This window comes from Triturus cristatus, chromosome 9 (genome assembly GCF_964204655.1).
Source record: "Triturus cristatus chromosome 9, aTriCri1.1, whole genome shotgun sequence".
Lineage (NCBI taxonomy): Eukaryota > Metazoa > Chordata > Amphibia > Caudata > Salamandridae > Triturus > Triturus cristatus.
The window spans coordinates 61,319,042-61,341,259 of NC_140592.1; the positions used below are offsets into that span (position 1 = coordinate 61,319,042).

At 45.3% G+C, this 22,218-nt stretch overlaps 1 protein-coding gene across 3 annotated transcripts in view; it reads left to right on the forward strand.

The window, feature by feature from the left end:
• Window positions 1-22,218, forward strand: part of CHCHD6 (coiled-coil-helix-coiled-coil-helix domain containing 6) — a 1,117,425-nt gene that overhangs the window by 809,497 nt on the left and 285,710 nt on the right. For 2 of the 3 annotated variants that reach the window (XM_085624411.1, XM_085624412.1), the window contains one exon: window positions 325-460. In XM_085624411.1, the coding sequence (XP_085480537.1) occupies window positions 325-460 (136 nt within the window). Of the gene's footprint in view, window positions 1-324; window positions 461-4,219; window positions 4,333-22,218 lie in introns of those variants that run through there. The other variant, XM_085624410.1, reaches the window with a different exon arrangement.

A 22,218-nucleotide genomic window follows, 5' to 3' on the forward strand; every position in this document is an offset into this window, starting at 1 on the left:
TTCAGCCCCCACCAGGCTAGAAGGGATTGTATTCCCTCTCCTCAGTTAGAAGCAAGCGTTCCATGAAAATAATTATTCTTCGCTCAGTATAGAGTTGATACATAAATTAAAAAGAAATATAGTTTGTGGCAGATACACGGGTGTGATAGGACTGAGAATGCAAGTAGAAAACACCTCATAGGTTTGGTGTGTTCATTCTTGATATTGTAACCAATGAACTGACCTCATGTGCTCGCCCCTCCTCCTCTGCTGCCAAATTCTGCTGTGCTCTGATGTGTTGGTCACCCTTTAGTCATGCACCCATACTCTTGATTTTCCTTGTAGGCCTAGAAGCTACGACCCAGTGTGCAAAGGACTGCAGTCCAAGATCCTGAACTGCTACCAAGAAAATAGACAGGAACTTCTAAACTGCTCTGACCTGGCCAAGGAGTACCGGCGGTGCGTGAGTGATGCGCAGAAGGTAAGCGATGCATGGCTATGGGCTTTTATTGAGTTGTCCACCCTCGGGGTTGGCCTCTTCTGCACGTGGCATACGCACCATTGAATGTAGTGATGCAAGGCACTTTATTTGTTTGAGAAACTCAGCCATCTGTTTAATACCCAAGAAAGCCTATTCAAAAACATACCAGACTCTTTTACCTCTGAAAATGCTATAGTAAAAAGATAAAGGGTTAGTGGTGGAGAACATGGGAGTTTGAGCCTAACAATACATTTGCAAATATATTTTTTGGTGACAAGGAGAGGGAACTTGTGACCTGCCTGAGATGTTCACCAGTGTGAAATTGTTGGTATGTCAGAAGACTGTAGTCGTCTTTTCTCACACAATAGGGGTGTCTGTCCCGATTGGAGGAATGGTGCATCAGGTGCATGTGATGTAAGGCTTGTTAACTCTATTCACTCCTGTGTGAGTACTGTGGCTATGACTGCAGGACAGAGTTCTTTTTTTAAACAAAATGTTATCGGATTTTTCAACAGCACAAGCAACACAGCGTAGGACTCATTACCAGTAGGACATGCAGTACAGCCTATCCAAGTGACTGCAGGGCAGCTGATGGTTCATTGTACACACGTAGACCCCAGTGCGGATTATGCGCTTCCGGCATCTGTGTGCATATTTTCTAGACGTAGAGGAACCCACCTGTGCCTAAGGGAACATCAAAAGTAGATCAACCACTTTTGGGGTGTTGGAGTAGTGGTGCCGCATAGTTCATCTTTTTTTTGTTTTTTGCTTTCACTGCCAGGGCTGGCCAAAGTGGGCATCTTCTGTATAAAGCTTGGCATCAGCTCCATCCGTCTCTGTTTCTAAACTCCGAGAGTGTCGTCAGGGCTATACTTCTATAGTAGGCCGCTTTCACTGTCTTTGATAATCAAGGTAGGATCTTTCTACTTTTTGTCTCGGTCTTTACTGCATTGGTATAGACTTCCCCCAATGTGAGTCATTGCTAAAATTCAGCGTTCTCTTACAAAGCGTGTCTTTTTTCATAAAAAGGCCTACGCTGAAGTCATTTCTGCGAGCTGGTCTCTGAGCAGATACCTTGTCATCTCTTTGTGGCTGTTGTGAAATATGGCTTGTCCAGCGAGTCAGTATGTACATGATGCATGGTTTTAGTGTACCTATTGTTCTGATCTGAAATAGACCAGAAGCTCTGTGAGTGATAGCCAGTAGTTTAGGAGTGCCGGACTCCAGGATGCTTTTTGTGTTGGCAATTTTCAGGCTTGGCACATTCACTATTATTTGCATTCAGTCCAGGTATCCTTCAGTGTCGTTGTTCTACTAGTATGCCTGGTGCAGACCAGTGCTGCTTCCATGTGTTCAATCTCTGTGATGTATTGTTGTCTGTCCGCAAACCCACAAAACACTCCTAAAATGGAATGTTAAATATTGTGTAGTCCGGCATTTCCAACTCCTGCCCAGCATGCTGGCACATGGTATGCCGCAGGTTACTACCAGCCAGACATGCCTTAGTGGATCGACTCTTTTAATTCTCTATGAAGTTGACTGCCATAGTGTGGCCCTCTAGGTTGTTTCCCTCCAGCGCCACAGAGGTTCTTCCCTCTTTGTTATCTTGCCAGTTCAACTGGTGTTTATTTTTCAAAATTTGCGGTCAAATTACTTCTGCCTCTGGAGCTGTGTCCTTCTTGCCTCCCCACAGTTATAGATGTCTGACTTCAAATTGGTCAATATTTATAGTCATTGGTCTGGATCAAAGATCTGTAGACAGTCTCAAGACAGTGAGCTTCATTACCTATGTCGATCTTGTTAGGGACATGTACTGAACATCCATGTGATTGCTGTACATCTGTTTTTTGTGTGGGTTACAGTGACATGCAAGTGGGCTACATCAGAACTCTTGCTAGGTGGGCTCAGGATGGTCCAGTCCAATTGAGCTGCTTGATTTTCGTGCCTATGGGAGAAACCAACTCCAGTACCCCTTCAAGAGTGTGGTTCAATAAATCTTCCATGGACATCTCCGATTGGAACTCTGGTTTTCTAAGGTAGGTTCTCAGGATTTTTATTAGTGCGAGTCCTTATTTTGTCAAATTCAGTTAAACTTCCAGTGCACAGGGCCAATGGAGAAGGAAGAATCTCCACGGCGATCCTTTGAACATGTTCTTGAGACGAAAACTGTATCTGCTCATCCTCCAATATGAGGTTCTACCACCCCCAACCAGGCTGTTTCTTGACGGGTTAGGTTCTGAGATAAAAATATCTATGCATATATGTGGGCCAGCAAAATCATGGCTTTGATTCCAGTTTTCCGGTTTAAAGCGGGGTCGATCTTAATCTAGCTGAAAAAATTCCTGACAACATATATTCTTCTGTGCTTTAGCAATAGTCTGACCCTCTACTGAGATGTCTGAAATGTTGTTTTATAGGTTTAGTCCAGCCAAGATGCTTCTCAAGTACCAATGGATCTTCTTGATTCCCCCATCCTACCAAGGGAATTCTGGGAATGTGTGAGGTCTCACATAGGTTACCACTCCTCCTCTGATGAGGCACTCGGTGGTGCACCTAAACAGGCGACCGTAGAAATATATTGGGCTTAGACCCACCTACTATGAGGAAGGCCATCCTTGGGAAGAAAGGGGGCCTGTGTGTTTTCACAAAAACTAGTATAGATATGTGTTTGAGTTTTCTTTTTAATAAAGCCAAACTCTAGGCCAAGTCTCTTAAAATAGGATGACTACAGGTGTACACTCCTGGGAGTACAACACAGACATGCTTCCAAATGTTTGGGTACTTTCTATAATGTCCTCGTTGTCAGTGACAGAACCTTTCAAATGTGCTCACAGTGCAGCAACCCCTGAGGTCATTTTGTGAGCTATGAAATACCTGTGATTTACCAGACCTCTGTCAACCGCAAATTGCCAGAAATAACCCATGATGATGGTAAACCCTAGTCCAATGTTTATCCAGTGTCCAACCACTCGTGATAGTGGCTCTAGTCCACTATTTGTCCAGTGTCCAACGTATTCTGATGGCAAGCCTTACTCCAATGTTTGTCGATTGGCCAACCCATTGTAATGGCGAGCATTAGTCAATTGTTGCCCAATGGCCAACCAGTTGAGATGGTAAACCCTAGTCCAATGTTTGGTCAGTGTGCAATCCATTGTGATGGCAAACCCTGGCCCAATGTGCAATTCAGTGTGATGGTAAACCCTAGTCCAATGTTTGACCAGTGTGCAATCCATTGTGATGACAAATCCTAGTCCAATGTGCAATCCATTGGAATAGAAAACCCAAGTCTTATGTTTGACCTGTGTCCAACCCATTAGGATGGTAAACCCAGCCCAATGTTTATTCAATATCCAACCCTTTGTAATGGTAAGCCGTAGTCCAATGCTCGTTTAGTATCTAAAACATTTTGATGGTAAGCATAGTCTAATATTGTTGCCAAGCCCTGCTTTGTGCTTGCTGACCAACTGTGTTGTCTGGAGGACTAATCTAGTGTTGTAAGCAGCTATATTATATTGTTGTTAACAGCCCTAATCTGATGTTGGCAGGCCTAGGTCTGGCATTATTGGCAGGCCCTTATCCGATTATGTTGGCCGGTTCTAGTCCTGTATGGTTAGCCCCCATAATCCAGCATTATTTGCAGACCATAGTACCTTATTGCTGGCCTGTTCTAGGTCAATGTTATTGGTAAAAAATAATTTTTAAAATGTTTTGTAGCACTTCATACTGTAGTTCTTCATTATTCAACTTTGTAAATTACAGGTGGCACTATTACCCAATTTAATGGTACTCCTTGTGCTGACCTTGGAAGAATGGAATGCTAAATTAGCCTTGCTGTGATTCAGAATTGCAACCTGCAGATCAACATGTCAGAGGCAAGCTTTTACTTTGTTGAGCAATTTGGGTAATCTTCATAGGCACTAATGTGATGTTGTAGCCTGGTTTTACTCGGGTAATGGCATGCCATAGTCGAAAGTTGCTGGCTGCTGTAGTTGGCTATCACTGTCTTGTCATCGTCCACTGTTGGTGGCAACACTTCGTCTGACATTGTTGTCAGGTGCTCAACATCGTTGCATGCTTTAGTCCAGTATTGTTGACGGGGCCTAGTAAGAGCTTGCTGACAGGCCCTAATCTGATGTTGTTGGTTTATCTAACCTAAATATTCGCTTCTCCTCATTCTATGTTGTTGACTTGTTCTAGTCCAATGTTGCTGGCAGAACTTAGCAGGATATTGTTAACTTGACAATCTCCAGTGTTGTTTGTAAGCCCTAATGCAATGTTGTTTCTCTGACCTAGTCCGATGTTTTTGGAAGACCTTAGTATTGTTGGCTTGCCAATTTCCTGTGTTGTTGCAAAAACAACAATGTGATGAAGGCAGTGTTTGAATTAATTGCCCACTCTACTACTCTAGACCGAGCCCTGCCTTATGCAAAGCCTGGTCCTGCTCCAATAGGAACAGTCCAGCCAGACCTGCCAGGCCAGCTCCCTTCCGGATAGGAACACAACCAACCCCATATCGGTTTCGACCTACTTGGGTCTCATGAGGTTAGCTTGAGTCCTATGGCACAGTGAGCACGGGACCCACATTGGGGCATACCCATGTCAGTTAGGGTGTCTACTGCAAAAACAATAAGGTGAAGGAAGGAATACCTGAATTAATCTTAGCCACTGGCGTTTGCTCCGGGCTGTATTCCAAACCTTTGTTTTTCGCCCTCTGTATCAATCTAGACATAGACCCGCCCTATACAAATCAGTCCTGTTCTTCCTCCAGTTGGAGCGGTCCAACCCAAACTGGCAGGCCAAACGGAGGAGGCATGGTCTGTAGAATAACATTGTGGATGCGGCCCCTAGTAATCACCAGTGGCTAAGATTGATTCAAGCATTCTATGTATCACTTTTCTGTATGCTTCAGTGCGATGGGTATGGCCAGATGGGGGTTCATCACACACTGTGCCACTGTAACCATCATACACCTGATTGATGAGTCCCAAAAGAGGTGAAACTGGTCTTGGGTTTCTTTTGTTCCAGGTTAAGGAGGACCTTCACTGGCAGTTTGGGGTGGACTGTTCCGATTGGAACAGGGTCACAACTGGTCAATACCTGGCTGGGTCCAAGCTGAGGTGGCATGGTGTACACAATAACAATGGATTGGGATGTGGTCCAGAGTAATTACCGGTGACTGTGATTAATTCAAGAATTTCATCCATCACTTTTTTGTATGCTTCAGTGTGATGCCCTACGTGGGATGGGTATGTCCGGACGAGGGTCCTGTGCATACTGTGCCACTGGAACCAAGCTATACCTTACTGATGAACCTAAAAAGGGTGGAACCGGTCTTAGGTTTCTTGTCTTCTGGTTCACGGAGGACCTGGCCATGCAATTCGTCCTGGACTATTTGATTGGAGCAGGGTGAAGACTGATTTGCATATGGCTGGATCCAAGCTGAGGCGACATGGTGTTTAAAATAATGATGGATTGGGATGTGGTCCTAAGTACTTACCAGTGGCTGAGATTAATTCAAGCATTCCATCCATGACTTTTTTGTATGCTTCAATCCATGTTGTTGGCTGGTACTATACATAGGAACAATGGTCCCAGAAAACAGTATTACAATGCAAAAAATCACATGAATCAAAACATAAATTCAAATGCAAAACTAGGACAAAGAGTATTTGTTGCTCACAGTGTTTTATTCACACTGGGCATCGATCTGTTATTGGCAATATTCACATGTCATTAGATACGAAAATGCCCCTAGATGGGAATGAAAAGGGGAAAAGGGGGTGGGGTGATTGCGATTCAAGTGAGGATCGGAAAGTGACTGCAGGGTAAAGTGTGCATCAAAACAACACGTCACTTGGAAAACACGTGGCTCATTCCTCGAGCCAATTAGTCACAATTTTATCAAAACATTAAGTAAAGCAGTAACACCGTACAAAATCTCTGTTGTTCACGCTGGCTCAATGGTTAAAAGTCGACCCCAATAGATCAGTAGGCTGTTGTATCCCTTACGCCGGGGTCTTCATCAGGACAGAAGTGTAGGGGTGGGTGGGAAGTAATCTAAGGAAAAGCATGAAAACACCTTAGAAAATATAGTCATGCAGACCGGAGTTTAGATCTACATGTTTGTATTAGCTGAATCCCTAAATTTACTTTAAGTTAAAATTCTAACAAAGAACAGTGAGCTATTATGCTTTCATCTTAGAGCTGCATCCAAACTGCAAGGTATAAACTAGAGCTTTGTTTTTTTCCCTAAGCCTTTGATTATCCTAATGTTGCAAAAAGTGTTCATTTGGATAGAAATCAATAATGATTATTAAAGGGAACCTCCAATCATGGTATTAAGTTTTAAATTCTGAGTTTGTGTTTCTCCAGATCAATCACTATGAAACTATACTGCCTACTAATATGGTTGTCATGTGACTCCTACACCTTGTAGTCCTTTGTCTGATGTAACATTTCCCATACAGTGATTTACACACGTAAAATTGATTGTCTCTGTGTATATTGCTGACAACAGAAAATCCATGGCTCAGAAACAAATGGCTTGTTCTTCCACTTTTAAGCATATTTGGGATATTCTGTGATTAGAAACATATCCCACTTTGTGAATTTATTTTAATGTCAATAACTCATATTATTCGTTAAATAATCATGTGCATCCATTGGTTGAATTACATAACATAATAAGCTGTAAATGGTCAGTGAAATGCCAAACAAATACTAAAGATTGGGATGTTTTGCCAATCCTGGCCACACCTCTAACTCCGCCCACTGATCCAATCCTCAGGTTATTCCCGCCCTCTGATTCTCCGCCCACAGTTCCCCTACTTTTTTTCCCCCACTTCGACCACTGGATACAATACATATTCGTGGCGGCCCCTGGCAGGGATTTGGCGGCCTCCGGCTTCCACTAACTTGCAAAAACCCTGACCGTCACCCCCCCCCCCCCACCACCACCACCCCCCTTCCCGCACCTGTGTTCCTCATTCCTGATTCGCGCCTCCCCCGCAACGGTCGCGCAGCGCGCTCGCGGACACCGCCATCTTGCTCTGTCTGTCTGTCTGGTCTTCTATTGTCTGTCCGCGGCTCGGGACGAAGCCTTTTACTGCTGAGCTGTTGTCGTCCGCGAGATCTGAGAGCCTCCGCGTCCGGCCGAGCCCTGTCACAAGCTCTTATCGGCCTGAGGGCCGCATACAGGACCACGTCCGTCTGTCTGTCCACTCGGGACAGCGGTGACTGGATGCTGGTGAGACATCTGCCTTCCAGGTGGATGAAGCGGGCAACAGGCATGTGTGTCTCTGAATGCAGGGTTCTTTACTCCCTGTATTTTTCTGGATGTGTCAGTGCTGTCTGTCATTTTGTCTTTCTTTTTGGGTCAGTAACGCTGCCTATTAGTGTTTCTGTCTCTGTGGGGATAGAGTGATCTGCACAGACTCAACCTCCTCAAACTGTTTCCGCGCGTGCGGCGTGGCGTGTGTCATCAGTCTGCATTCTTTCTGGTGGTCGGACTTGGAACGTTACGACGCGTGCGGTGCCATCTAGCTGTCACACATTGCCAAACTGTGGTAGGAAGGTGTGTCTCAGTGAGTCTTACAATTTTTTAAATACAAAGAAAAAAAAAATTTTAGGTGAAAAAGGGAAGAAAGGGAAGCATGATAGGCTTTGGGTAAACAGTAGGTAAACATGAGTAGTGCGTCACGTGCTGAGGTTGCGGAAATTCATTTCTTTTGCAGTTTTCCTGGTGTGCCTGGGTGAAAACGAACCCTTATTTACTACATCACTGCCCGCGTATCCAGAGGACACAGGTCCTGTCACGGCCCTGCAGCCGTCTGTGCCAGTCCCTCACGTCGTTTGTCAAAATGCCCTCCTCCTCCTCCTAAATGTTATTGTTCTGAGACGAATTCGGAAGGGTAGGAGCAGCCGCAGGTACTGGTCATCTAACGCCTTTTCTGGACGTTTTATTAAAACACCTTCCTGAGCTCCGCCCCGCCCGGACCCCCTCTTCTGGGGCCCCCTACCTACGCTCCCTGCACAGGGCCACCATGAGCCTAGAGCCGCCCCTGGGTCCAGGGACAGAAGAAAGAAGACCAGGAAGGAAAGCTCAAGGTGCGCAGCTCAAGTAGCAAATATTAACTCCAGATAAGGAGGGCTCTAGAGCTCTTCTGACACCTATAGCCCTGTATTTGTGGACTATCTTTGTTCCTCATGCCATCCTCCAGGCTTTCAGGCCCCTTCACTTGGCATTTAAGTCTCCTCTCTTGGCATTCAAAACTGCCTACGTAGCCTTCATGCACCTTCTCCTTCCCCAAGCTTAAGGACACATTCTCCAGGCCTTCACCCCTCTTCTCCTTCAGAACCCACCTCCTGGCCTGCCGGCCTCTCCTCTTCGCCTTCAAGTCTCTGTTCTTGGCCTTCTTGCACCTCCTTCTTTTCCAAGCTTTTAGACCCCCTCGTCCTGGCTTTCACATTCCTCCTCCAGGCCTTCACATTCCTCCTCCTGGCCTTCAGACTCCTCCTCCTGGCCTTGACACTCCTCTTCCTAGCCTTCACAACCCGCCTCCTGGCCTTGAAGTAGGGTTGCCACCAGGCCAGTTTTCTACTGCATGACTATTCTTTTAATGCCCTGGCTGGTACAAAATTAGGAAAATGACCTAGCCAGTATTTTCTTCCCCCTTAGCACTGCGTACTTCAAACAGCAAATGTAATACAAAAGCACTTTACAAAAATGCTCTTGAGCTGCCTTAGTGAGCCTTGGCTGATGAGCAAAGTAAACAAAAACAGAAATGTCATGTTACACATGAATACGGATTCTTTTATATGATGTTCTATTTAACTATCACATCCAGGCCTTCGTAGACCCTTAAAACGCGGTGGTGGCCTGTATTTTTCGTTTGTAAAGGTGGCTACTCTACCTTCAAGATTTTCCACTAGATCTTCATGTACCTTATCCTTCTCCAAGCTTTGACTCCCCCCTGGCCATCACACTCCTCCTAGCCTTTACTGCCGTTTACCTCGCCTTGAAGCCTCTCCTCCAGCCCTTCATGTGCCTTATCCTTCTCCAAGCTTTGACTCCCCCCCCCCCCCCCCCTGGCCATCACACTCCTCCTAGCCTTTACTGCCGTTTACCTCGCCTTGAAGCCTCTCCTCCAGCCCTTCATGTGCCTTCTCCTTCTCCAAGCTTTGACTCACCCCTGGCCATCACACTCCTCCTAGCATTTACTGCCATTTACCTCGCCTTGAAGCCTCTCCTCCAGCCCTTCATGTGCCTTCTCCTTCTCCAAGCTTTGACTCCCCCCCCCCCCCCCCCCCCCCTGGCCATCACACTCCTCCTAGCATTTACTGCCGTTTACCTCGCCTTGAAGCCTCTCCTCCAGCCCTTCATGTGCCTTCTCCTTCTCCAAGCTTTGACTCCCCCCCCCCCCCCCCCCCCCCCCCCCTGGCCATCACACTCCTCCTAGCATTTACTGCCGTTTACCTCGCCTTGAAGCCTCTCCTCCAGCCCTTCATGTGCCTTATCCTTCTCCAAGCTTTGACTCCCCCCCTGGCCATCACACTCCTCCTAGCCTTTACTGCCGTTTACCTCGCCTTGAAGCCTCTCCTCCAGCCCTTCATGTGCCTTCTCCTTCTCCAAGCTTTGACTCACCCCTGGCCATCACACTCCTCCTAGCATTTACTGCCGTTTAGCTCGCCTTGAAGCCTCTCCTCCAGCCCTTCATGTGCCTTCTCCTTCTCCAAGCTTTGACTCCCCCCCCCCCCCCCCTGGCCATCACACTCCTCCTAGCATTTACTGCCGTTTACCTCGCCTTGAAGCCTCTCCTCCAGCCCTTCATGTGCCTTCTCCTTCTCCAAGCTTTGACTCCCCCCCCTGGCCATCACACTCCTCCTAGCATTTACTGCCGTTTACCTCGCCTTGAAGCCTCTCCTCCAGCCCTTCATGTGCCTTCTCCTTCTCCAAGCTTTGACTCACCCCTGGCCATCACACTCCTCCTAGCCTTTACTGCCGTTTAGCTCGCCTTGAAGCCTCTCCTCCAGCCTTTCATGTGCCTTCTCCTTCTCCAAGCTTTGACTCACCCCTGGCCATCACACTCCTCCTAGCATTTACTGCCGTTTACCTCGCCTTGAAGCCTCTCCTCCAGCCCTTCATGTGCCTTATCCTTCTCCATGGCTTTGCACTTTCACTAGTGGCTTTTACGCTCCTCGTCCCCCTCACAGTGCCACATAATTTTGTGCTTTTAAGCCAGAGTGTGGAAGCTAGGGCAACAGAAAGGGAGTAATAAGAACCGTTTCCCTTTTTGAGTGTTTATATGTTTACATTTTTGGCGCAGTTAAAAATAATCAGGACTTTTTTCTCTGGTTCCAGAGAGTTTTGCTTGTATTACTTTTTCTGTTTGCCTTCTGATTTTTTTCCTTTATGTGCGACAACAAAGGTGCTTTGTGCACTTACTTCAGCCAAGGCTGCATGCACTGAAAACAAGCAACAACATAATATGCAAGCTGGTGCGGTGTGCAAGCTACCAAAATCAGTGGCATAGTAAGGCCGCCATGGGCCCTAATGCAAACCAGAAAACAGTTATGACCCTCCCCCACCGTTGGGCTGATATTAAAAGACACCCATTACTGAGGCACAGAAGGCTCCTTGTACCCCTGGGCATGTGTGCCACTGCATTTTGTCCCCTAATTGTTCTACCTTTAATTCCTCTCTGTTTGCTATCCCCATGCCACTCTTATCTCCTCCTCACACCTTTGCTTATCCCTGTCCACTTCCACTCGATCTCCTAGCTTGTCCTGATCTCCTTCCTCCATTTTTTATTTTTTTTTCCACTCCTTGCTCCTCCTTACAATCCACACTTTTCTTTCTCTATTTTTGCTCTGCTCCATTTTACCCCTCATTCTGTCTCCTCTCTTGAAATAAAATGAGCATTTATAAAGCGCATGAAACCTGAGGGTATCTTCTCGCTCTTCAATCTATGTCCTACTCTTCTCTCTCCCACAGTCTCTCTAATCTCCCTGTTTTCTCTCATTCCACCCTTGCCCTATCAAATCTATATCTTGACTGTGCTGCTCTCTTATCTCGTTCCTCTTCTTATCTCCGACCTCCTTGTTTGTCACCTCTTGGTCTTTTGGTTGTTTTATCCTTTACTTTCTTCTTTCTTTCCCTCTACTTTCTATGTTTCACTCCCCTTTCTTTCTTTTCCTCTCCCTTACTTGCTTATTCACTTGTTTCCTTTTTCCATCTCACTTCCATAGCTCATCCCCTCCATACATGCCACCTTTTCTCTCAACACTCTAATCTCCCTACTCCCTCCTACTCCCAAATCTTCTTTCCTCTCAATCTGTATATTATTTCTGTCTTCCTACTTTTCTCCTTTCCTATTCAGTATCTTTTCTTACTTTCCAATCCATGTTCTTATATTTTCTCCCTTTCTCTACTCTCCAATATTTCTTTCCAATCTGTCTTTCCTACCTCCTTGTTCACTTTCTTATGCTGGCTCTCCTCTTCCTTTATTCTCTCTACTTCAGATATCCCAGTCTCACCCCTTCCATTCTTTCCGTTGTTAATATCTCACCTCCTTAGCTGCCCTCCTCCTCCCAACCTCATTGTATCCATCATTATTTCATTCCACCCTTCTGTTTTTCTTCATTTCTGCTGCCTTTTCGCCTCATCCACCACATTCCACACTGTCTCCTTTCCCACCTCATGACAATCTCCTGCACAAACTCATTGAATGAATGTTTGGCCTCTGCTCTGCTAGGAAGAGACCACACAGAGCTTAAAGGAAACACTTCAAAAAAATTCTTAGGAAAATCAGGGCGAAACTGGTCCTTGGTTGCTTGTTCAGGGAGCACCCGGTTTGGCAGTTCGGATTGGAGGAATGCTCCTATTAGAGTAGGGTCAAGACTGATTTTGCATATGGCGAGGTGGCATGGTGGGCAAATGAACAATTGTTTGGAATGCTACCCCAAGTGATTGTCATTGGATAGACCTACTGCAAGCATTACTCCTATCACCCTTTGTGTGTTTGATGTGACACACTAAGTGGCCATGGGTATGTCCAGTGGGAAACGTCTTAATGGATAGTTTTTGTACTGCAATGATCGCCTTCCAGTACAAAACCTATGCTTGACAAATGCTCACATCCTTGTACTAAGGCCAGGGCCACTGAAATTATGAGATTTTGCAGCGTGGCCTTTTACGCTCGAGTATGGATTTGCCACATGTGCCACATAATCCATCATCTGCTGTATAATGTGCAGATTTTAACCCTAAAGAATTGTTTCTAGCATGAATTGATAAAAAGTTACTAAAACAGAGACTGCCTGTATTGCTGTGAAGTGAAACACCCTTTGCAAAGGTTGATTGGTCACCTTTCTGTTGCTTATTGTTGTAGTTGGATGTTAAAGGTGAGGTGAGGTGAAGTGTTTGCCCAGATAGTGTTAGCATTTGTAAAAAATGACAAATTAATAAAGTCACGCCATCACAAAATGTGCAGCTTTACGCCACATAGCTTCCCTTTTCTTGCTGTATAATTCAACCCTGCCGCATACTTTTGTCCTCTCCTGCAGCATAATTCCAGTGGCCCCGACTATGGTACAAGGCAGCATAATTCCAGTGGCCCTGACTATGGTACAAGGCAGAGGTGGGTGAACCAACAAATTAACAGGGACAGCTGAGCCAAGGGTCAGGGCGGTTCTGGCTCTTAAGAGCCCGTACACAAGCCTAGTCTTGAAAATATGTGGCATGTCAATCTTGCAGCACAGATCATGTGAGAATATGGCAAGGTGTCCTCCGAATTCAACAGTCTAAAGTGAGGAAGCACCTCACCTTGGTACATCAGAGTACATGGGAAGTATTGATTAAAAGTAAAAGTTTTTAAACATGAACTGAGAAACTTTCCTGTTCCCACTTCTTATACGGTGGCGGCTCCTCCACTTTGGCGGAGGTCTCTGTCACCCCTCCCCCTCGATCCCCTCACCAGCTGCCTCAAAACGGCAGGAAAGAAAAAAGAAACAATAATAAACACATTTTATTATTGTTTTATTTTTTATTTCCTGACGAGTCTTTGGGAGCAGGGCCATGGAGATGACTGACTGCAGGACGAGTGGTAAGTGTACTGTGATCAATGCGCATGACGGTTTGGACAGCTGTCTCAGGTCGGCCAACCCGCCGTGAGCACTGAGGCTGTCTCCAGCTGGGTGGGAAACAGCAGGCACAGGCTTCCAGTCTCACTGGGAGGAGAAGATCGCGACGCGGCTGGTAGTAGGTATATGTATATTTTTTTAAATTACTTTTGTATTTTGTCATTTGTTGTCTTTCGTCCCCTGACCCCTTCCTACCTTCCCCTCCCGCCACACTTCTGACAGCACCATCTGCTACCGTTCTTCTGTCAATGTTATAAGTAAACTAAAAGGCAAGTCATGGGTCATATCGGAAGACTGTACATGATCAAAGGCAAGCATAAAGTCAACTAGTGACCGGAGAGGTAGATGGTTTGTAAAATGTTAATTCACTGTGATTTAGTGTTCTTTGAAGAGGTGCGTCTTCAACACTTTCCTATATTGGAACAACGTTGGAGCAGTCCTGATAGATACGGGAATGTTGCTTCAAAATCCTGGGTGCATGGATGGAGGAGGCCCACTGCTTTGTGCTTTTTCTTTTCTACACTTTTTAGTCTTTAGTCTGATGGGGTCCTCGCTGCGGGATGTGCAGCGAACCTCCAGAGATGGCGAGCTGGTCTACAAAATAAGCAAGGTGCTTGTTTTTGCTTGAGACCCAATGGTGTTCCATCGGGATGGGAATGCTGTGATCAAATTCATTTGGGGCCTTCATGAGACGTGTTGTGGCGTTTCGGATACCCTTAAGAGGTGCCAGTGTGGAGTATGTGAGGCAATGGAGCAGGGTGTTACCACCATCCAGATGCAAAAGTAAAAGGGCTTGGACAACAGCTCTGAAGTGGCCACTATCCGAAGCAGTTTCACTTTGTTTAGACTAGAAAGGTAGTATTAGTTGTCTTTGTTTTTAGGCAATGTATGCCCTGAGGGTTAGGCTGGCGTCCAGGGTGAATCCAAGTGACTTGCCATTCAATTAAAGTTTGCCATTTGAAGCTGTCAATGTTCTTGTCATTACCTGGCTACTTGTTTTCTGCGGCCCAGCACAATCGCCTGCCCCTCTAGTCCACGTGCAAGTCCAGGAGAGACTGTCAAAGAGGTGCTCTAGACTGTACTGATGTTCCTTTTTATGATACTTCATACTTCTACAGTCACTGAGGGGCTTTGCTCATTTTACCCACTCTTGTACTTGGAGAATGCGCCACTTAGTTTCTTGCTAAATATTCATCTATCCAGGCAAATGCATTTCAGTGATAAATCATTGAGTGTACTGTCGAACTTAAACAAGTTGAAATTACTCTGGCATTAGTTGTAAAGTGAAGCTTGGCCCAACCTGCAGTTCCACTAGCATAAAACCAACATTGTTTCACTAGTTAAGAGCCAAACCCATTGGCTTGGTCAGTGTGGGTCATTATAACTTTAAACTATTAACATATAACATTATGACTGACTAAAAACTATACACAAAAGGGCCTATTTTTATATAGGCCTCCTAGGGCAAGAACCTCCTTTGTGAATGCCATTAGCCCTTTTTAAGAATCCAGTATAGATGGGTCTGATTTTACAATATTAGGAGACTTCAACAATCACTTAGAAAAACGGGCGGATCATGGTACAGCCTCACTAGTCAATACAATGTCTAGTTTTTCCTTGACACAGATCATCAAGCACGAAACTTATGTCGCAGGGCACACCATAGATGGTATTTTTACGTCAAATCCATCCTTTAAAGTCGCAGAAGTGGTACCTGTCCCATGGTCAGACCATAAAGCCATAATGTTTACACTAAGAATGGATCAGCACATTCCAAGATCTTCAAACACACCAGTCTTAGTCAATTGCCAGGACTGGGTTAATATCAACCCCCTCACTCTACAAGCGTCCCTAATCCGATCAAAGCCAGACCTCACCACGAACACTGCTGTTCATAGGCTTTCCACTTGGAGCAAAACCGCAGTAGATCTTTTAGCCCCAATGTAGAGCTTCCTGTCCAGGCAGAAAAATCCATCAGATCCATGGTTCTCTGATAAGCTAAGAGTACAAAAACAAAGTGCTGAAAAACATTGGAGAGCAAACTACGACCCCATAGAAAAAACTAAGTATGCACAATCTTTGGCAGACTATAGGAAACTGATATTGGAAGTAAAAAGTAAATACTTTTCATGACAAATCCTTCAGGCAAGAAATTCTAGCAAGGAGCTCTTTTCAACAGTTAAAAGATTAGCTAAATTACCAGAGACGCCTAGGACGGAACGCAGTGCTGAATTCTGCAACATACTGGGATAGTTGTTCAGAGACAAAGTTGAGACTGTGTATAAATCCTTTAGGGACAGTGTTGACTCCATCCCTGAGAACACTACAGCATTTACGAATTCTATGTCTTCCAATGTGCCTCTCTCCTTTTCCCCCTCTTCATTAGAACAGATCATTCAGGTGGTAAAAACATCTAAATCGGGGGCCCTTGCGGACCCCTGTCCTCACAAAGTACTGCGCCGGATTCCTGAAATATTAAGTCAACAATTAGTTTTAGTATTCAATGGGATAATTGAGTCAGGCATTTTTCCAGACACCTGGAAAATAGCATCAATCCTTCCACTCTTAAAAAAAAAAAAAACGAATCTCGACCCTACTGATCCTAGCAGCTATCGACCCACCTCCAGACTACCATTTCTGGCCAAGGTGCTGGAGAAAAAACGAAATGCACAGCTCACTGCATTTATTACCTCCAGGGACCTCCTAGATCCCTCACAGTACGGGTTCCGGGAGGGGCATGGAGCTGAGACCGATCTGGTCATGGCTGTAGAGGAACTATACTGGACACGGGGGTAAGGCCACCTTGGTTTTGTTAGATCCATTGGTGGCCTTCGACACTGTGAACCACAATATACTAGCCAGCCGGCTATCTGAGTTGGGGATCAGAGAGACCGCCCTTACGCTGCTGACATCTTTTTTTGCTGATAGGACCTTTTCAGCAGAATACAGAGTCTTTTCTTCCGAGCCTTTTAAACTTCTTTGTGGTGTGCCACAGGGCTCGTCCCTGAGCCCCACACTCTTTAATGTATAGGTGACCCCACCGCCCCAAACCATCAGGTAGTTTGGTTTCTCAGTGGTCTCTTATGCTGACGACATCTAATTAGTGGTGTCAGTCTCAAGCAACATTGATGAGACTGCTGACCGTTTCAACAGCTGCATGGCACAGGTAAACCTGTGGATGTGGTCCAACTGCCTAAAACTGAACGGTGGAAAGACGGAGGTCCTGCTCTTGGGCTCTGATTCATACTTTTGGTCACCTAGATGGTGGCCCTCCAGTCTGGGCAACTGCCAGACCCAGTGCTTAAGGGAAAGAAATCTAGGATTCATCTTTGACGATAAGCTGACATTCAACAATCAGATCAATACCCTCTCCTCAACCATTTGGTTAATTCTAAAAATGATCAGGAAAATCCGCCCTTTCATCCCACCAGACTCCCTAAAAACACTGGTTACAGCATTAGCCATGTCCAGGTTGGACAACGGCAACGCCCTGTACATGGGGATCCAATCTCAGCATCTACAAAGGTTGTAGCGTCTTCAAAACGCGTCAGCCAGATTATTATTGGATATCCCTAGGTTCGAGCCAGTCTCCCGCGGTTTAAGAGCCCTTCACTGGCTCCCAGTGGACAAGAGGATCAAGTTTAAATCCCATTGTCTAGCCTTCAAAGCACTACATGGCGCCAGGCCTCAATTCCTCATTTGAAATGGTATGTGCCGTCTAGAAGTCTAAGATCCGCACATAGCAAACTTCTGCCAACACCCAGGTTCAAGAAAGCACGCTGGGGCGGAAGAAGCTTTCTGTTAGGGACAGTCAGGACATGGAACCTAGTCCCGGACGTCATAAAGAGCAGCCCTACCTTGCTATCCTTCAGAAAGGCGCTACAAACTTGGCTCTTTTCCAATTAACACAATATGTACACCATATTGGCAACCTTACTCGAACCACCTCTCTGTAGCATCAAGACGCCCCTGGGCATTCGTCCGCTTTATAAATGTACAAATCCAATAAACTTTAAACAAAGTCTGTCCATTTTCCTCCACTATGAAGTCGGTTTGTGTGTAAGAACAGATCGCCCTGCAGCGCCGCCTCTGAAGGCCCTTTTGTCAGTAATGTTTATGCTGTTTTTTTAGTCCATTCTTAACCCCCTTACACTCTCCTCTGCTCTAAACAGGGTATATACGAGGGCACCGCTCTACCCCTTCCAATGTGCACGTGTGTAATGGTGGCAGCGCTCAGGCATTTTGTCGAACCCCTGATTATCCTGGCATGGATGTGGACATTTTGCCACTGGTGGGGTATAGTGCGTGCAGGCCATAGGAACGGATCCGCAGTTCCTCCCTTCTTTTGGTCTTTCCTTCCAGGGCCCAGAGTGTTCTTGTCTTTCCTCCTCTAACCTTTATTTGTGGCAGCGCTGGTGATAAAGCCGCTACTGGGGACTTTATGAGTCAATAAATGGCCCCCGCCAGGCAGCGAGAGCTGAGGCCAGAGGCTGCAGGCACCTTCTGTCTATTCACTCGTAAACACCAGGGAAGCTGTGTCTGGGTAACACTTTGTCCTTCCTTTGTTATTTCGGAGGAGGCAAGCGGGGGATTTTGTATTCAGAAGAAGGGTCTGAATATTGAATTGTGGCTGCCCTGAATGCATCTCTGGCCCATTTACCATGCCATGACTTTTATGTTGAGGGTTGTGCTTTTTGTAAATGTATGTTCTGGGATTTGTGGGTGGATGGCGTCAGAGGCCCATCCTTTGCCCTGTGAGAGGTTCAACATGTTGTAATGTGATATTAAGATACGCGACTCGTTTGCGGCCATGTTCGATTTAACAGGTCGTGTCGTGTTACCGTGTTATTGAGCCGGCATTACGTAAACTTCCCGTAAAACTGCATCCTGATATCTTACACACGACGCGAGGGGCGTTCAGCTCTCCAGGGAGTCGAGGACAGTCTCTGGAAAGGAAAAGATTAGAAAGGAGGTAAAGCTCTAATATTAAACACTCCAAGCGCGCGCCTTCTGTGACTGTTATTACTGACTCGAGTTGAGGCCACGTGCCATTCCTGGGAAGCCAGGATGCGCTCTTTTTTTTTTATAAATATTTCATTCATTTCATTTTGATTTCAGGTCGCGGCCATTTTAGGTTGAAAGAATTTCTTCCTGATGTGTGTGTATGAAGCTAGAGACTGGATTACAAATTAGAGCGGCCATTATTGTAGCAGAGGAGGTGTGAGGCCCACTGAAATCTGTGTGAGGCTTGGAATGCCGGGTGCAGTCAGTGCACTGAGGACATGGTGCACACTTTTGTGCATGACGGAGTGAGCCAGCCGGCCACTGCGCGGGGGACATCCCTCTGTATGTCACAAGCAGCAGACTTCCAGACGCCACCAGAGTGAGCAGTGAAAGGAATGGGAACGCTCGTGGCTCATTCTATACCAGGAGTGCGGGTGTCTTTGGTAGGGTGATCTACCTCCACGCCATAACTCCCTTCCATGCCACAACAATGGTTACGAGGAGCTGAATGCGCATGTGAATCTATGAAAGGTACCAATACTGGATAACTGTACTTACAGGTAATTAACTTGTTTACTTATCCAGTATTGGATCTTTCATAGATTCACATGCTTTAATCATCCCCGCCGTCGAGGTGGGATGAGACTCCCACCTCAACGGCGGGTATGATAGAAGCATGGGACTTTATGAAAGAAGCAAACACAAGGAGATGATGGACGGAGCGCTGAAACTTTTCACTCACCCCCAGTCACAGATCTGGCTTGAATCCATCATCGTTCTTTAGCTAACGTTACCACCCCAGTTCAGACACAGCTATATGCAAATCATTCTTGACCCATCTGCTTATGTTTGCTTTGTTCGCCCTAAGTTGGGAGGGTATGCCCAGACGTGGGTCCCTTGCTCACTTTGAACTTGGAACTTATGATCTGCAGGTAACACGAGGATTTCTGCAACAAAAAGAAGTGACACTTTGATCTATCTACGTAAGATGCAAACTGGTGTCCTGCATGTCACATGCTGTGGTTTGAAGCTGACGCACTAACGCTACGCTCTGTTTGATGATGAGTCAAACCTGTGACTAAACCGCACACAATTCTATTCCATTCAAAAACTGTTTTTCTGCACAGTTGAAAACAGCAGTAAAAGTACAATACTGTATATCAGTTCAGTTCAGTTCATTGACTTTATTCGGGTAACTTAATACCCATAAAAGCACAACATCTTAACAAAAAATAAATAGCAAAATGGAAGATTGACAGCACACAATGATCAAACATTTATAGTAATATAGCTATAACAATTAATACATTTGATGACATATTAAAAAGGAGCTTCATTGGTAATAGATAGCTGATATATTGTTTTATTAACAGAAAATCATCTAACAATAACACAGAGATAGTCAGTCAAGTGAGGGCTCAGGGATCGGGCATAGTCTTACGTACTCTAGTGGCAATTCTCAGGAAAGTGCTTGTGCGAAGGATCAGCTCTTCATCAACAAGGGAAACTAAGCATGTATAGGCATTATCCAGACTGATAGGCCTTCTCTTTTTAAAAAATGGATTTAAAAGCCACTTTGTATATTTTATATAATACTTACAAACAAATAAAAAATGTAAAATTGATTGGCCACTCACCCCATCACAAGGGCATGGTACATGATCAAGATTATGATGATAGCCAAGAGGGAAGCACAATGAAATCTAACAGTTCCAGCTCTAAGGCGGAATAATAGGCTCCTTTCCCAATAGCTCATGCGTAGGGTGAGATATGTAGGTAGGGAGTGATAGTCCTGTTCAATGGACATGTAACTGAGAAAAGAAGATTTCTTAGATTCCAGGCCAATCCTTTCTTTGTTATATAAAAAGTAAAGCGCATCTCTAAGCTCCTTTTTTGGCACAGTGTCAGCTATATTTGGTTTTAGAAAGATATTTTCTTTATTGACACTGCACAGGCTTTAGTATACTCCACTAAGCCAGGGGATTTCCATCCCTTTGTCACACAAAAGGCAATCGTTAATAATCTCTCTGGTGAGGGAGGCAGCCTGGTTCTTCCATACCGATAGCCAAAAAAGGGCAGAACGAGCGCGTATAAAATCCGATATAAAATTAAGATTGAGTTCTCTGTGGCAGATGTATTGTGGGGTAGAGATTGGGATGCCCAGAAGTTTCCTACAAAACCTAATTTCTTCCTGCTGAATGCAGGAACAATTTACAATGCCCCAAATCTCAGCCCCATAGGTGGCCACAGAGACACACTGTAATTTAAAAAAAATGTAAATGGCTGATATAGCGCCGGTGGTCTTTGGGCGGGGAAGACTAAGAATTGAGTTGGTGGCCTTTGAGAACTTGCTCCTGGAGTGAGCAAGATGCTCAGTCCAGGAGCCGTTCGCAGCAAAGACCAAACCAACATAGGGAAATGTACATGTACTTGTCAATTTCTGACTACCCACTACAATGGACCGAGGACTTCCATGCAATGGTGTATTTCCCAATAACCAAATTGAGATTGAGACATTGCTCATTGGTACCCACCTTGCTACGGAAGCCCAGCTGACAGTGCTCTAAGATACTATTTTCCTCTGTCCAGGTTGAGATTTTAATATATAGGACTCTTCCCAATATTTTTAAAGTGTTATCAATTAATGAGATCGGCCTATAGTTACTAGGCTGGGACCAATCTCCCTTTTATTACCCCTTATAAAAAGAGTAACATTTAAACATACAGAGGGGTCTTAAAGTCAAACAGATAGCTTAGTGCAATGTTGTGGTCTCTGTCCAAGAAGAATTGGTTTAAGATAATATCTTCTTAGATTCTTATAAAATATCACAAAATAATATAAAGTGCTGGTGTACTTTGCTTGGACCGACCTTCGCAGGGACACGGGATCATATCCGGTGGTCGTACCTTCGTATCAGGAAAGGCAACGAGGTGATGTACTGTGCCCAAGCGCAGCCTAGTCAGAGCAAAGCGGTGCTATACCGCACAAGGATCGCTGCAGCAAGTGCATTAACCATCAAAGTTTTCTTACTGCAAGTCTACCCTGAAATTTGCTGGATACACAAAGATCTCTGCTGCTGGTGCCTTATCCCAGCAAGCTATTTTTAAATGACCAATTAAGTAATCCAGTACAGACCCGCTATCAATAAAGGAACTATTTGGAGGCTCTGGTTGAAATGGCCGAGCCCATAAAACTTTCATGTAACGCATGGGCACTCTCTGTTAAACGCACCTTGAATAACTTGGGGTTTATTTACTTTTGGACTAACCCTGCCACCATCACTTCCGATGCTACTTTTAAAGTTAAAGCCGCTTTCTACGAGCGAAAGGTGAAGGTATACATTGGTCACACAGAGCATTCATGTTTCACTGCCAGCTATTTGTCGGTAAGATTTGTGTGGAAGCTAGAGTTAGAACCCTGCCGTAATATGCGCCCTCCCAGCACCCGTACTTTATACCTTAAGTTCCGCCCTGTGGGTTTCCCACTAGAGTGTGTTTGTTTAGACTTGTATCAAATCCACCTGTTAGTCAACTTTGTGATTCGGAATTGGAAGTCTGGGGGTGAAACCTTGTTGCAATTTTGTATTATTTTGTACTAAAACTAGATACAAGCG